Genomic DNA, 18,248 nt, shown 5'->3' on the forward strand with positions numbered 1-18,248 from the left:
TTTCATCCAACAGGAGGTGCCCTCGAAGCGGCGTCCGTTTTAAATAGCCAGAGGTCCTTCTTGTTTGTTTTGTGTTTCCCATTTGTCTAGGAGATTCATGTAAGTATCCCTTTATGTGTTTCATTTTTGTAGTTGCCCCAATCCGACCCCTTGCCATTCAACTTATCCACGACCCCAACTCTCCAAATGAACTCTGAGTGCCGTTCGCATAAGTATCATTTTTTATTTTTCTTGCCCTATCTCCACCCGCAGTAACTTCTGTCCTAATTTTTAACCACTTATAGCAATACTCTATGTGGTAGGCAAAATATTTCATTAGAATGTTAAGGAGACCCAAAATTGGTTAATAAATAGGGTATTTGCAATATTTTAAATTTAAAATAAGAAAGTGTACATTGTTACATGACAGAATCTGCATAAAAAGATTTATTAAAAAAAAAATTCGCAACTAAAAATATCAATTAACGTACCCGAGCGTTTCTTAACACGCTCTTATTTATTTATTGTCGAATTTATTCCATTTGGCTGTTCCACATTTATTTTTTAACTAATTTTCAAATATTAGATATTATATAAAATATTATGAATTATTCTTTCGACGTTATTTATAAAATATTATTTTTTATCGAATTAAATCTTTTGTTTTGTCCACCAATACATTTTCGCTGTATTTTAAAAACAAGTGATAATTTAAAAATAATATGTTTATTGTGAACAATTTATGTGACTCGATTGTGTATAAAATTAATTTCACGAAGCGGAACGTAATGAATCCTGACTTTTGCAACGTTTACAAAGCTTTTTCAACTATCAATCCGATGGTGTTTCAAATACTCGAAATAACTGTTTAATGCGGATATTATTCGGATCGTTTATTAAAATCCAACAATTGTTTTAAATGTATATCTATTTTAAATTCAATTTAAGCTGTAATTACAATATAATTTAAAACACATAAAACATCTGCTCTAGCACAGCATTCTTTACATAATATATTATACAAAGTTGACCAAAAGTCGCCTAATTATCTCTTAAATGGATAGTTCGAAGTATATAAAAACAGAGACTTTTTAAGTCAAACTAAATTTGAACATAATAATTAACAGTTTATTCATTTCTAAAATAATATCTACCTATTCAAATGTTTAACATGTCCTCCAATATTAATTTGATAGTATCATAAACGATGGTAGAATGCGTCTATTACATTTCTCCATAGTTCTCTAAATATTAATATATGTAGATTTAATAATTCTTAACTCTGCAATACTTCTGGTTTAGTTTTATAAATCCTATTTTCAAGTACATCGCCATAAAAATAATTACTTGGATTTAAATCGGATGAACGAGCAGGCCATTCAATATTACCTAATCTACCAATCGATCATCCGGGAAATCTGATCCTAATAACGCCGAAAATTTACACCAAAATGAGCTAAAGTTACGTCTTGCTAAAACTCTATTTTATTATAATTGGCTCTAAACTTGTTTTTCAGTGCATGTATCATTTAATTTGTAAGAAACATTTTATAATTATTGCTTGTTAAATTGATTCTTAAACAGACTAACTGAGTACCTACTATATCCAACCATACAGTTAGTTTTAGTGGACTTTAGGTATGGTTTTCGCTTTAAAGCGAAAAGGGGATAATCTAATTTTAACATTAAATGGTAAGAATCTGATCTTTGCAAAAGAAATAAAATTCCTCGGACTTATACTTGACAAAACATTGGTTTGGAAAAGTCACATTAAAAATCTAAAAGATACTTGCCAGCAAAGCATTAATATTTTGAAGACACTCTTGAACATCACCTGGAGCAGCGATACGACAACTTTTCTACGAATTTTTTCATTTTTAGTACGATCAAAAATTGACCACGTCTCAGTGGTATATAATGCAGCCAATAAATTTGTCCTTAAAGAACTAGGTGTAATTCAAAATACGGGACTGAGAATCGCTTTTGGGTGCCTTTCGAATAAGCCCCATACTTAGTATATGTACTAAGTCAGGGCAAACCCCTCTATAATTTAAAAGAGATTTTTTAAGTTTTTCAGTTGCTTGTAAAGTTATATCCTCTCCAGATAACCCAGTCTACCATAATGTTCATAACAATCGTTTCAACCACTACTTCTCATTTCACCCTCTATGCAATCCACATTTCTATGGACGAATCAACCAATTACTTCATAAATATACCATAATATTCCTAACAATACACTGCCCTTTCGAAAATCCTCCTCCTCTATGAACTGTAAATAAACCACCAGTGATGAATCATCTATCAAAATTTAATAAAAATGAATCCCCACCAGCCATATTAAATAAACCACTTCAAAGATATTATGGATAGAGTTCGCGACTACTGACAGATATACAGAGATGCATCAAAAACAACGGACGGAGTAGGGGCAGCCATTTTCTGTAACACTCATATTGCTAAATTTAAGTTGCATAACAACTGGACTATCTCCAATGCAGAACTATACGCAAACCTTGAAGCTCTAAAATTCATTAACAAAACGGACCAGAGAAATTACACAATCATAACTGACTCAATGAGTGACCTTTGTGACATCCAAAACATATACTCCAGCAATCCTATTCATAAAGACATTTACAAAGAACTTCAAAATGCTGCAAAGGAGAACAAACACGTGGTATTAATCTGGGTTCCATCTCATATTGGAGTACACGGTAACGAGGTTATAGACCGTCTAGCTTACGAAGCAGCGACAAGTGATGTTTAAGTTCAACTAAATAAAATACTACCAAGAGATCTTAAATTGTGCTTAAAAAACAAATGGTCGCAGTGTTCCGAAAAACTAAGTCAAATTAAAGACAGTGCTTTACAAAAACAAGCCTTTTTGTTACCTAGAAAAAAACAAGACATCTTTACTTGACTCCAACTTGGTCACACCCGACATACACATCTTTACCGAATCACAAGAGACAACCCCTCCCCCCCCCCATACTACGTCCAGTGTCAAATCAAACAGTATAGTAAAACATATTTTAACCGAATGTCAAATTTTCCAGGAAACGAGAAGTAAACTCAACCTTCCCAGCGACATAGGCGAGCTTTTTAGAGACAATAATCATCTCAACAACATTCTAAATATTTTAACGGCTACAGGCATAAAATATATTATAAAGTAAAATCTAGTTTGTATTACAAGTTACATATATCAATATTCTTCCATGTTAGTATGTAATTAATATTATAACCTTTCTTTGTTCTAATAATATGTATTTTCCATTGTTGTCGTCTATAACCTCAGTGGTTCGGACGACATTAAATAAATACCTACAAAAAAAAGTATGGTTTTCACATGTGTAGTGTAGATTTACCTTACTTCAATACCTTAAATATTGGTGATTAACATTCCCACACAGTGCAAATATCGCTTAGTTGGAAAAACATAATATCTTGTTAAGGAATGTGGTTTTTACATAACGGTGTTCCTGTGTAGCATAACGATGTAGTACGCAATGAACTTAATGATCAGTGTGGTGAAAGATGGATCAGAAGGGATGGATCGGTAAAGTGGCCATTAAGGTCACCTGATTTTGATAAAATCGACTCATTTCTATGAATTTATCTTCCTGAAGAATAAAGTGTATAAAACAAGTTCTAAAACAGGGATGATATGAAAGATGGAATTCGAATTATATTTTAAAATATTTCTTGACAAATGCTTCGTAATGTAAGTAACTCTTTCAATGATCGCTTTTAAGAATGCATAGATATTTTTGGTTTGGGGTTTGGGCCCTACGTGCCCGAGTTTTTTGGGTTATGTTAATTATTTTGGAGGCTGCGCCGGTTTTTATGTTTTTTTTATTTTTTTCGTAGGATGTCATGAGAAAAAATCATGTTAGTGGGCTTACACAGTGTTTTATGGTAGTCTGCATTGATAGAGCTGCGAACTCTCCTCTGATTTTAAATTTATGTTTTCTTTCTGAAGTACATTTTTATTTTTAATTCAGTATTTGTTGTTTCGGACGTTTTGTTTCTATCTTCAGATTTTCTTTTTTGGTCATAAAATTAGTCACCCTGATTTGTAGCAGTGTTCTGAATAGAAATAGGCCAGCGACGTATATCGGTACATTGACTGCTTCTCTTAAGCTGTTGTTATGAGCCCCTTATAACCTCTTCTTTGATGTGTTACAGATGTGCCCCATGCGAGAGATTTATATGGTAGTATCGGTAGTATGATGCTATTTATCTTCAATTCTGTTCTTAACTTACTTCCTCTAGCTGTGAGTCCTTTTATTGACGCTTTTACCATGTTGACTTTTTGTACTGTGGCGTCTACGTGTTTTTTAAATGTTAGTTCTTTATCCTCTGCCACTTGTTCTGTACTAGTTTTGCACTGTTACTTGTTTCTCTGGCTATTGATGTCTCTTTTTGAAGAGCACCGCTTGCGTTTTTTTGGATTTTCTATTGTATACTCATTGTATATTCTTCGTTGTGTTCCAACGCTGTTTGCAGGTTAATTACTGCTATATCTACATTTGCCAATATACTCGATAACGTTTGATAATTGGGCAGGGTACTAAAAGAAGGACGAGTATTGCTGATGTTGTGGAACGCATAGCGGAACTTAAATGGAATTGGGCACGGGCAGGCCATGTAGCGAGAATGCATGACTCACAATGGATGAGTAAAATTACACATTGGAGGCCAAGAGTAGACAAACGTAGTGGAGGAAGACCACCTACACGTTGGGCTGACGACATCAGGCGTATCACGAAAAATTGGCAACAAAGAGCACAAAATCGCAAAGAATGGAGGAGTTTAAAAGAGGCCTATGTCCAGCAGTGGACGTGATAAATAAAGGGTAGATAATGATGATGATGACTAAAAGAAGCAGATATCTACATTTCTGTGTTTGGACGTTATCGCTGTGTTATCGGCATAAAGGCTAAGTAAAGTTCCTGGTGTACTTGGAACATCTGCGGTGTATATTATATACAGTAGTGGTGACAGGACCGCTCGCTGTGGTACTACAGCCTCCTGGGAACTCTAAAGCTTCGTTTGCTAAAGTACGAAGAGATAAGTCTCATCATTGCCCCACTGTTATTTTCTGGGTTTGGTTTTATAATGACATGAGCCTCCTTCCATCGATTTTGGAAGAGCCTATATATTAATATCGCATTAATTATGCTTGTTATAAATACTGTGGATCTTGCCGATAAGTTTTTTAGAGCCCTATATATGATATGGTCTAGCCCAGGTGCTTTCTTCGGTGAATTGTTTCTGCTTAGTTTATTTGTCTCCTCCGGTGATGTTGAAGGGATGATTTCATTTGATCCTCTTACCTTTACTATTGTTCTTTGACTTTTTCTATGAAGTCTATATCTTTACCCAATGAAGTAGACAATAGACAATTCTGTTCCCGCCGTGTATTGAGGGATATGTTTTCTGTCAGTTCCTAGTATTTTCTGAAGCTTTCAAATATTTTGCATATTTGATCGTTGCTCCTCCATATCTTTGACGTGGTTATCCCAGTTACGACTACGGTGTTCTTGTAGTGCTATTTTAACATCTCTGTTTAGCTGGTTTGCCCTGTTTTTGTACACCTGATCATTTTTTCTTCTGGCTTTCTGTTTCGCTTTATTCTCTTTCCTTATCATGTCATTTATGTTCTGGATTATTTATATATCTAATTGTTTTGTAATTGGTATATCTTGTGTGCTTTTTCATCAATTTTTTGGTAGTACTTTCCTTCCATGGTCTCAAAGCCCGTAGTATGAGATTGTGGTCTTCTATTCCTTCGTTTAGTATTTGGATTTCTGTTTGCAGTCTAGCAAACACAATGTCGATGTGAGTGGGAAGTCAATTTCCTGAGAGGTTTGATGGTTTAATATGTCAAATTGTCGTTATTCTCTATGTAATTAGTTAGTAGTTTCCTTTTTCTGTTTGTAACTGTATCATTCCAATTTGGGGATCTTACATTTAGGTTTACAATAAATATTAAAGGTTGGTGTATGTTTAGGAACGAATTCAGGTCATCATATATTAGTGGGTTTGTGGTTTTACGTAGACGGAGATAATCCTGAATTCTCCTTACCTCACTTGCACTCTAATTGTTGTTGCTTTCATTGTATTTAGTTGTGATGTTAGAATTCTGGTATGTACAATCCCTTTCTTTACTAGGCTAGGCTCCTTACCCTCTAGATATTGTGTTGTCGTTCCTGTAGATGTCGTAGCCAGAAAATTTTAGGTAAATTGTAATGGTTAGCTTTGTTTCCTGTATTGGTACGACATCCATTTCATATCTATTAACCAGCTCGTCCAAAATATTTTGGTTGCTTTTTATGCCGACTGGATTTCAGAAGCTTATCCTTAAGCATCCTCTGTTAGCGTGCCTTAGTTCAGTGCCAACTTTATATTGTTAATCGCATCGTTGACTACATCTTGCTACTTTTTGGAAAACATTATTGTATCGATCTCCATCTGTTGGTTGCTCCTCGCAGCCTATGCGTCTGACGGCCCGGTTGCTTGTCTTGTTTGTTGTTGTGGTCTCCTTGGTGGGTTTGTTGCCTCTGGGGTCTTCTCCAGGTAGGGAATTTGGGGCATCCTCTTAAGTCTACTGGATGTTGGTCCTGAAAATTGGCGTATTTTGCTTTTTGTTTGGGTCGAAAGCTTTCCTGTATCTGATGTACGTAGAATTTTTTTCGTCGCGGATTAAAATTTAAATTAAATTAAATTTAACTAACACAATTGTCCTTTAATAAACCCTATACTAACAGCTGACTGACTATTTAGTGCAGCTTCCATCAGATTGGTGACACCCAATAGCATTAATGTCCCAATACAATACTTGGTTTGTTAATCTCGCTCTGAATTAATGTCATAGCTGGTCACTTAATTTGTTATTATTTAGTGTCATTTATTGTGTTTTAGTAGTTTTATGCTTGTTTTACGTTGTTTTAACTTTTAGTTTTTAATAGAAATAAAACAAACTTACTGGAGCCTGATGACGGGGCAAATATTGTAAGCCTTGAAACCGGTAGCCCAAAATTGACCCACTTTATTAAATAAAAACTACTCAAGATTGTGAGTATTGACTTCTTTTCCGTATACTGGTATTATTCCAAAATATTTCTATATTAAGGTCCAATGACTGTTAACTATCTAATTAAAAAACAAAAGATTTTATAGAAATTTTAAAACTAGTCCCAGATGAATACAATTATTTTGGAATCTGGATGATGGGTATGGCACACAATTCGATTTTGGAGCCGAAATAAGTTAAATTAGAAAGTATTTTCGCTACATAGCATCGTTAATTTTCTATATATGTATATCACAAATTACTTTAGTTATAATTTTAAAATTGAATAATTTATATAATATTCTCAAAATTTATATCTAGTACTGGACAACTAACTTGCTTAAATTGCCAACGGAGTACATATTCTACCAACGCATAATAGTATATATACATATACGAGTATAAATATATTTATTACAATATTTACTACATTACCGTAAACAATAAATTAGTAAATTCGTAAGATATACTTACTTGAAAAGGTTTCCTAAAGTCCCTATTCAGTGTAGCATAAATTATAGGATTAAGCAAGCTGTTGGCGTAACCTAACCATAGGAACAAAGTTGCTAGCGTCTTCAAAGCGTTGGTTGTTTCCAAAAATGGCCTCACGAGGGCCAAAACAAAAAACGGCAGCCAGCAAAATGTGAAAGCACTCATTATTATACCTAACAACAAAAATCATTATAAACATATTAAATGTAAATGTTGTTAAAAAGATGATGGTTACAAATATAAAAATATTTCAATTTTATCGGCATGACTTTTTAGTGAACTATTTAATTGAAACTACGCTTATTTATTTAAACAAATAAACCCGCATCAAGTATAGGAGTTTTTAGCAAGGATATATATATATATATATATATATATATATATATATATATATATACAAACAACACAGTTTATTAGAGTTGCAGTCAGAAAATTGGCCGGGATGTTAATGAAACACTCTTTTGACTTTTTGTCTAGCTTTCGGAATGGTTTTATTTCTTTTTCAAGACATAGTCGTTGAGATTATTTATAAAAGCACTCAACATTAATAACACACATATTAAATATAAAATAATGGATAAAATACATTCTAATTTTTTTTTTAAATTTAGGTACAGATAATAAAACTTAGTTTATGGCATCTTTTACTGGTATGTGGTCATTAACATCCCGGCCAATTTTCTGACTGCAACCCCAATAAACTGTGTTGTTTGTTTATATCGATATATCGAATACGAAATATATGATAATTGATAATTACATATACCTTATGATGTGGTACAAATAAATTTTTGGCATAATTACTTTCATAAGATACCCCAAAATAAGAGGTCGCAAAGGCGAAAAGTTTTTAAAACAAATTGTAACAATTAATTTTTTCGGTTCTAATTTTTTTTTAATTATTTGGATCATTTTGAACAAAATAGGTCTTATGTAATTTTTTCGTAAACATAATCGTTTTTGAGTTATAAATACATTTAAAACTTGAAAAAATATTAAGATTTTCAAGGCTGAAAAACACAAGTTAAAAATATTAGTTTTTAATTCACTACGAACCTAAATTTTAAACCTTGCTCTATCATTTTTCGACAAATATTTTGGGCTTTTTTGATTTTAAAACATTGTTTTTAATAGTTAATTAAGCGCTTTGACAGGACGGGCGCTCGGAATGCGGCATGTATAAGAAAGAGAAGCAAGATCTATGGCATCTTTTCTGGTTTAAATTCTGATTGTACAAATAAGCGCCTGTCCTGCCATATGAGCTTCACATATAGGGGTAACATATATATATATATATATATATATATATATATATATATATATATATATATATACACTCGCGATCATAAAATCCGGGTCACCTTGAAAATCGCCGTTATTTCATTTTTAACGAGCTTTATCGTAAATAATAATAACACAAATACAAACTAATGCATGTTTTTGAGAATTGTTGTCGGCTTAGCGGTTTCCTTTGTAATAAAGAATTCCAATAATGCCGATTTCGCGGAAAACTGTACACTTCCCAAAATGAACGGTACCTGTAACTGCCGCTTGTTTTAAATGTCTCATTTGTGCTTCGAATTTCTGTTGAAATGCAACAAACAAACGTTTATTATTGCCACCATTAGTGTTTATTAGTGTCATTATTAGTGTTTATTATTGTTTATTTTTTGCCAAAAATGCCTTGACTGTTGTTAAAACGGCACGCACTGTTGCGTTTGTGGAAGACGGTCACACTCGACGGCAAGTCGCAAGAACTGTTGGCGTAAGCCTTTCTACAGTTCAACGAGTACTTCAACGCTTTCAGAAGACGAGTTTGCTAACCAGACGACCTGTCTCTGGACGAAGAAGAAAGAACACGGCACGAGATGACCGTTTCCTTGTGTTTCAGGCTTTACGAAACGGGACCTCAACTGCGGTTATGCATCGAAATTGCCTACAGGAAGTACGAAATTGCAATGTTAGCGTTGCAACAGTCAGGAGAAGACTTCGTTCTTCTGGACTATCTTCTCGGGTAATGGCTACAGGACCGCCACTTGGCCGTGCGCATCGAGTTGCACGACTAGCTTTTGCTCGACAATACGCGCATTGGGGAATTAATGATTGGAGCAAAGTGTTATTCTCAGATGAATCCCGTTTCAGCCTAACTGGATCCAATGGATGTGTAAGAGTTTGGAGGAGAACCGGTGAACGATTTTCACAAGCTTGCATTGCTCCAAGAATGCCATTTAGTGGAGGCTCAGTCATGGCTTGGGGAGGTGTATCTTTCGACTTCCGCACAGAATTACCCTTAATCGAAAATGGGTCCTTAACTGCACGAAGGTACATTACGGAGATTCTGGAAGAACATGTTATGCCCACCATGACAGGGCTTGGAGAAGACACAGTTTTTATGCAGGACAACGTGCGACCGCAGGTTGCCAGGATCAGTATGCAATACTTGGACAAGGTTGGAATTACGAGGTTACCCTGGCTAGCTAGATCTCCGGATCTGAATCCCATCAAACATCTCTGGGACGATTTGAAAAAACATATTCAAACCCATACACCTCCTCCTAACAACGCACAGGAGCTTAAGGATCTGTTAGTCAGAGAGTGGAATAACATACCACAACATGTAATCCGGAAAAAATTGAGAATATGTCCCGTCGTCTGCAAGAGGTTATCAGAGCAAGGGGAGGCAATACACGATATTAGTCATTGAAATTCCACCGATTTTTTTACCACGTTCTGTATTTTTCATTTTTTCTTTCGTATGTCTGTTTCAACAATTTGGTTTGTTTTCTGCTTTTTCAATACAAACAATAAAAAAACCGTTTTTTCTTTCTTTCAAAACAAACATTGATGACAACTAAAAAACACATTAGCCTAAAAAAAAGGTTATTACTGCACCAGATGCAAAAATGATCAAGAAACTTGAAATTTTCAAGGTGACCCGGATTTTATGATCGCGAGTGTATATTGTTATGCTATTTTAATTGTATTATATTGCTTACTTAGGAAAAATCCTGTCTATATTTATTAAATGATCTAATCTCCAATTAATCACAATAAATCAGCATTAATTAATTACAATCTCAGGCTATTTAAATTGTACTATTTACCTTTGATCGTGGATTCAAAATATTTTCCAATTGGCTTCCTAATCGGGATAGGTAATATGACCTGAATAAAATACATAGAATTTCAACTGAACTATATGTGAGATGTCCTTTATTTTAATGAAATTTTATATAACAATCAATCCTGTAATATTTGCAATATACTAACTTTAAATATATGAGAAGTTGTTTTCTATCATGGACCCAAATGTTATTTTACATTGATTTTTAATATGTGTTATAACTAAGCTCTTTTTATAATTCTTTTTTTTTAAGTGATCGCAAAATTAACTGTCTCTATTATTTATTCAATTTATTTAATTAATAAATGAAAATCACACTCCGGCTCTAATGAAAATTGACTGACCTTTCCTTCTCTGCCGTTGCAATTCTATGGCCACGCCACAACAAAAAAATCCTTTCTCTGCTTCTGCTCCTATTGTGGACGTACACCTTTCTCCTATCTGTCACTGTATCTGCAACCCAACAACTCGTGTTAGTCTATGCAGCCTCCCTTTGAGCCAATCTCCGCGCCTGTTTACAACTCCAAATGTTTCCGGCTTCGTCTGCTATTAAAATTCTTATACCCTTTGGTTTTCTATCTCTCTGTACCCCGTTCCTCACACTGGTCAGCTTTTACACAGCAAATAAACACACCCGGTAAATTACGTCTTCGGAACTTCAAACAAACACAAATCACAAAGCTCCTTCCTTCTTGGACGACTAAAACTGACTAACTAACCTTTTTTTTCTTTCTCCTCTCTCATAGCCAAAAACCGCCACCTCCTTGCATTCAAAACTTGACCAATAAAAATCATCCACCTCTGTGACGTATATCATTACCAAACAACTCTCTCTATAAAACGTCATTCGGGTAATTCCAGAAAACAACCTTCTTTAATTATTCTAACTAAATCTATCTGCTTTACAAATATTTCTTACTAATAGCTACAAACGATACCTGTTTCTCAATTCAATGTCTTTTGTTAATAAACTTTTACCGGTATAATCTTTCGGGGAGAAAAACCACCGCAAATCCCGGTCTATTGTTTACACTTTCTATATACACTTTTATTCCGGGTAAATCCATTCCACAATAACCGACTTATTTAAATTTCTTATCGATAATATTTGAAAGTCTTGTCTCTGAGGCCTAATGAACAATTCTTCGAACAACTTAAAATACATATTTTGTCTTATACAGGATGTTTGAAAATTTATATGCCCGTGTCTTTATGAAATATCAATAATTTTAATTTTTATTTAAGTAATAAAATTTGTATATCGGTTTTTTATTGCTTATGGACATTCAAAAGTACAACAAATCCCCGCCTTTGTAATCGATAAAATTTATCAATCTATGCAACTAAATTTTCTCGAGGCAAACTAAAACGCACTTCCTGTATGCTAGCTGTACTTATGCTACGTATTATCCTATCCTACTATCTACTTTATACAAATTTAAATCTTCATTCGTGATATTTATATACATCATGGATATTATAAATACCTCTGATCTTTTCAGAATCCATATGTTTCAACTCATAGCTGTTTACTCCATCTTCGTTGTTTACTATGTATGGCCCTTCGAAAACAGGCATCAATTTTGCGCAAATACCGGTCTGAAGATTTGACACTCTTAATGCTCTTATCATTACTTTGTCACCCTTTTGGAAAGTTACTGGTCTTCGTTTCCTATTATGACCCTGTCTCTGGATGTATTTCTCATTGCTTCTTCTTAATCTCCTCTGAACGGTTTCTATAACCTGTCGATACTCTCTTTGTTCTGGATCTTCCCACGGTCTTATCGGCATGACGCCTTTCATGATGTATTCTGGTGTTTCTTTCGTTACTGTACTTGGCATGGAATTTAGGTACATCTCTATTTCTCCCAATTTTCTGTCCCATCGCCGATGTTGACCATCCGTTGCAATGCGAAGAAATTTCGTTACCTCTTGTATAAATCGCTCAGAAGGATTACTTTGGGGATGCCTGATGCTTACAAAGTTCGTCTCGATTCCCCGTTCTCTAAGCTGTCCATTGAAACGATCATTTCGGAAGTACGTTGCATTGTCTAGTAAAATTTTTCTTGGGGTTCCTACCGTAGCGATGAAATTGTCTATTTTTCTCAATATTTCTTCCCCTTTTGTGGTGCGGCAACTATATAATTTTACGTATTTTAAGAACACATCCACCATCACCAGAATATGCTTGTTCCTTTGCGTGGTCACAATTAGATCGCTTAACATGTCGATGGCTATAATGTCCAGGTTGTTCCGGGATACAATGCTCTTTGCAATATTTTCGTTTTTAAAATTCCTGCTCTTGTATTTCTGGCATACTTCGCATTTCTGTGTGATCTCTTTTGCAATGCGGTAATCTTGTCGACTGATGTAGTTTTCCCTAAATACAAGCCATACCTTTCTACTGCCAATATGTCCATTTTCCTCGTGTAGTTTCTTGATGATTCTTTCTGCCAATGTCGGTGTCACTAAATATAATTCCTTTCCGTCTATTCTCTTAAAAAATATCTCGTTTTCTAGCTCTGCTCTTCTCTTTTCTCTTTCTTCTAGGCCCTCCTGGTCGGTCCTTATCTCATTTAACGAAAATATCCCTTCGTCTTGTGTCAATATATTCAATCCCACATGTAATGTAATTGTCTCCTTTTTTCCTGTATCTTCGTCCCGTGTTAAAGCGTCGGCTATTATGTTGTCTTTCCCTTTGATGTATCGAAATTGGAAATCATACTCTTGTAAGAGCAGAATGCCTCTGTGTATTCTGTTATTTACCAATCGATTCTTCATGATGTGTATCAATGCTGCATGATCCGTTTCGATTGTGAATTTAGCTCCCAATAAGTAAAACCTTAATTTGTTTACGCAAAATAGTACACTGGCGAATTCCAACTCGGTGACACTGTATTTTCTCTCATGTGTTTTAGTCACTCGAGATATAAAACATATCGGAACCTCTTGGCCGTTTTGTATTTGCGACAACACTCCTGCAAATTTCTGTATCGACGCATCCGTACGGAGTATAAACGGCAAATTGTAAATAGGGTGATATATTTTTGTTCCTTTAGCAAATTCTTGTTTCAATATTTTAAAAGCTTCCTCCTGTTCTTCTTTTTAATTCCATTTTGTCCCTTTCTTTAACAATTTTATTAAAGGAATTTTTTTTTGGCTTAAATCGGGAATTAATTTCTTGAAATAATTTATCGTACCGAGAAACCCTGGCAATGTTTTTAGATTTGTTGGTCTTGGGTATTCGTCGATGAGCTTTACTCTGTCCTCGGCTAGACTTACAGTTTCGGTGTCAAGTTTGAAACCCAAATAAATCACTTCCTTTTGAAAAAATTGACATTTTTCAATGTTTAGTTTTAATCCCGCTGTGTTCAATTCTTTCAAAATTATTTTGATATGTTCCACATGACTCTGCATATCTTGTGAAAAAATTAATAAATCGTCGATGTAATGGACGATGAACTCTTCATGGTGATTCAAAATGGTATGCAAAGCTCTTACAAGTGCTGCACAGGCGCTTTGTAATCCAAACGGAACTACCTTAAATCGGTATACTATACCATCAATTGAAAAGGCAGTGTAGTTTCTACACTTTTCAGCCAAAGGTATTAACCAAAAACTATGCTTTAGATCAATTTTTGAGAAAATATGTGATCCCGTGATTCTTCCAAAAATGGCCTCGATATTTAACGGTGATTCATATTGTGATACTGTGTGTTGGTTGATATTTCGGGCATCTAAACAGAGTCTTAACTCTCCACTGCTCTTCTTCACTATCACAATTGGGTTAATATAGGGTGAGTCACATCTCTCAATGATTTGATCTTCCAACATTTTTTTGATTTCTTGCTTTACTTCTTTCCGATACTTATAAGGAATTGGATAAGTCTTCGATCGAAAATTTCCCAAGTTTTTCACCTCAAATGAGTGCTCGTATTTTGTGGCCACTCGGTTTTCCTCATTTATCAGCGTTTCATAGTCTCTTAAAATTATACGCAAATTATTTTCTTTGCCTTCTCCACATATCAATTTTTTGTCTCTCCCATCAAATTTTTCGCACATATTCACCGTGTACTCCGTGTCTTCTTCAAACACCACTGTCTCCATTGTGTCCTCTTCATTTTCCTTTGTTTTTTTTTTGTTGGGCTCGTCTCTTCTTTTGAGGAATCCCAAGTTTTGCTTTCATTTCTTGTCAAAATTTTTCCATCTTCTTCTCCTCAGCTCGTCTCATCTTTTGAGGAATCCCAGGTTTTTTTTTTTTTTGATCTTTTTCAGACCTTTTCCCCTCTTTCTTCCTTTTCCTTTCTTCGTCGCCAGGTTCATTTCCACCGTTTGTTCTTTCTCTGATTCGTCCGTAATTTGTTTCTCTTGTTCCTTATCCTGTTCTTCTTCTTCTTCCTTTGTTATTTTCATCGTATTGGTTTTGAAGTCGATCACTACATGTTTTTCCGTTAATTCGTCAACGCCTACAATCATGTCATGTGACATATTCGGCATTATTACACATTGAAGTGCATACATATTTTTTTTCAATCGTACCATTACTCGTATACCTTCATTTATTGTTGCCAATGTCCGTTTATTTGCGCCCACTAAATTCACCCTAGGTATTTTATAAATTAGACTTGTTAAATTTACTTCTTCGATTAATTTTCTGTTGACCAGTGTTATTTCAGAGCCTGTGTCTATCATAATTTTAATTGGTTTCTCATTTATAAATCCATCCACAAATTTTAAATTAACTCCATTTCTCTTTTCATTGTTTCCTGCCAGTTTAATAAATTCCTTGGGATGACAAAAAATTCCTGTTTGTTTCTTCGTTTTTAGTGAGCGCCTTCTTGAAAACACGCCTGTTGTTCTTCTGTGTTTTCTCTCCCGTCATCTTCTCTCTCATATTCATTTTCTTCTCTTTGCATATTATTTATTTCTCTTCTGTTCTCTTTTGGTCTATCATTCCCGTATCGGTTACCGCGAGATTCCTGTTCATTCCGTGGGTTATTGTATCTGTTTCCTTGGTATGGGCGGTTATTTCTACTCTGATTTTCCCGATCCCTGTTTTCATTCCATCTCTGGGTTCTGGGTTCATAATTCTCTCTTCCGTTCGGTCTATTTTTATATCCCCGTCTAGGTATAAATTCTCGTCTTGTATAATCTCTTCTAAAATTTTGACCTCTATCTCTATATTCTTGGTTTTCTCTTTGTCTATAATTTTCTTGCGGTCTTCTTTCTCTTCTTTCATGCCTACGTGATTCTCTCATTTGCAAAAATTGACATAAGCTGTCAATATCCTTGTAATTTTGGAGATTTATGTGGTCTTCACAGGTATCTTCAAAATGTCGCGATATCAACTCTACCAATTGTTCTGATGAATAATTATATTGCAAATGTTTTGCATTATTATAGAGTTGTAATGCGTACATCTTTTCTGATACGCCCATCCTCTCATGGTATTTTCCATTTTGTAACTCTTTATTTACTTGTAGTTGCTGGATTTTTCCCCAGAAATAATTTAAGAATCTTCTCTCAAAATCTTGCCAATTGTCCAATTCTTCTTCCTTGCTGACAAACCAAAGATTTGCCTCTTCTTTGAGATGGTTTCTGATGGTTTCCTTTGCTGTTGCAAACGGTCCTATGTATTTGACTTTTTCCTTTAGGTTATTTATAAAAGGCACTGGGTGTATTTTCCTTATATCCCCGCCAAATCGTACTTTTACGTCTTCTGTGCTATGTACGATGACTTCCTTTCTTTTTACTCCTCTTATCTCCATCTCTGCAATTTGTTTAAATCTCCTTTCCGTTTCTTTCCGGTCTTCTTGTAGCGCATTTTCAAATTTTATTTCTAATACCTCCAAATTATCTTTAATTCTCATTTCTTGTTCTTTCATATTATTTTTAATTTCATTAATCTCTCATATTTGTTGTATCAGTTCTTTCTTTATCCCCTCAACACATCCTTTAATTTCCTGTTCATAGTTTTCCAGACGCTGCTCTATATTGCTCATTGTTTGTTTTGTTTCCCGTTGGTTTTCTTCCATTGTTTGTTGTGTTTCATCCATTATGTGTTTTGTTTCCAGTTGATTTTTATCCATTTTTTGTGACGATTCTTGTATTTGCTGTGTCTGTATTTGCATCATAGCTACTAATTTTTCTAACATCCCTGTTTCTTTTCTTTCCTCCATTATTGTAGCATTTCCTTCATTATCCGATCCTTCATCAATAATTGTTTCCTCTTCTATCTTATTCTCTTTCCTTTCTTGCGTTTTGCTTTGACTCCTTGTGGTCGACATGTTCGTTAGATTATTTATCCCCGCCAAATATGAAACTTTGAAATTTGTGCAATAATATCCCCGCCAAATATAAAATTCTACTGGTCTGTTGCAACAAACGGGACTTTTCCTGTTCAAGTGTAATAACTCTTGAGTACGAGTATCAAATTTCAATATCCCACAAATAAATCAAATGGTAAAATATCAAATGTCAAAATCAATCAAATAATTCAAGTATGGTAAAATTATCAAATGTAAATATCACGAATAAATCAATTATGGTAAATTGTATCTTAAAAAAAATATATAAATCTTTATGTCCTCAATTTTTACATAATATTTCACTTTATCTCCGGCATATAAACTTTCAAATATCTGCTCGTCTACTCCTATCCTTTCAAATTTGCCAACTAGAAATATTTTTCAAAGCTTTACACGTTGGGGGCCATTTTGTTATGCTATTTAAATTGTATTATATTGCTTACTTAGGAAAAATCCTGTCTATATTTATTAAATGATCTAATCTCCAATTAATCACAATAAATCAGCATTAATTAATTACAATCTCAGGCTATTTAAATTGTACTATTTACCTTTGATCGTGGATTCAAAATATTTTCTAATTGGCTTCCTAATCGGGATAGGTAATATGACCTGAATAAAATACATAGAATTTTATCTGAACTATATGTGAGATGTCCTTTATTTTAATGAAATTTTATATAACAATCAATCCTGTAATATTTGCAATATACTAACTTTAAATATATGAGAAGTTGTTTTCTATCATGGACCCAAATGTTATTTTACATTGATTTTTAATATGTGTTATAACTAAGCTCTTTTTATAATTCTTTTTTTTAAGTGATCGCAAAATTAACTGTCTCTATTATTTATTCAATTTATTTAATTTATAAATAAAAATCACATTCCGGCTCTAATGAAAATTGACTGACCTTTCCTTCTCTGCCGTTGCAATTCTATGGCCACGCCACAACAAAAAAATCCTTTCTCTGCTTCTGCTCCTATTGTGGTCCAGATGACGTACACCTTTCTCCTATCTGTCACTGTATCTGCAACCCAACAACTCGTGTTAGTCTATGCAGCCTCCCTTTGAGCCAATCTCCGCGCCTGTTTACAACTCCAAATGTTTCCGGCTTCGTCTGCTATTAAAATTCTTATACCCTTTGGTTTTCTATCTCTCTGTACCCCGTTCCTCACACTGGTCAGCTTTTACACAGCAAATAAACACACCCGGTAAATTACGTCTTCGGAACTTCAAACAAACACAAATCACAAAGCTCCT

At 34.3% G+C, this 18,248-nt stretch overlaps 1 protein-coding gene across 4 annotated transcripts in view; it reads right to left on the reverse strand.

The window, feature by feature from the left end:
- The window catches only part of LOC140434852 (5-hydroxytryptamine receptor 1-like), a 1,076,278-nt gene that overhangs the window by 149,428 nt on the left and 908,602 nt on the right, over positions 1-18,248 (reverse strand). For all 4 annotated transcript variants that reach the window (XM_072523427.1, XM_072523426.1, XM_072523428.1 and 1 more), the window contains one exon: positions 7,535-7,725. In XM_072523427.1, the coding sequence (XP_072379528.1) occupies positions 7,535-7,725 (191 nt within the window). The remainder of the gene's footprint in view (positions 1-7,534; positions 7,726-18,248) is intronic.

The sequence above is a fragment of the Diabrotica undecimpunctata genome, chromosome 2, assembly GCF_040954645.1.
Source record: "Diabrotica undecimpunctata isolate CICGRU chromosome 2, icDiaUnde3, whole genome shotgun sequence".
Taxonomy (NCBI): Eukaryota; Metazoa; Arthropoda; class Insecta; order Coleoptera; family Chrysomelidae; genus Diabrotica; species Diabrotica undecimpunctata.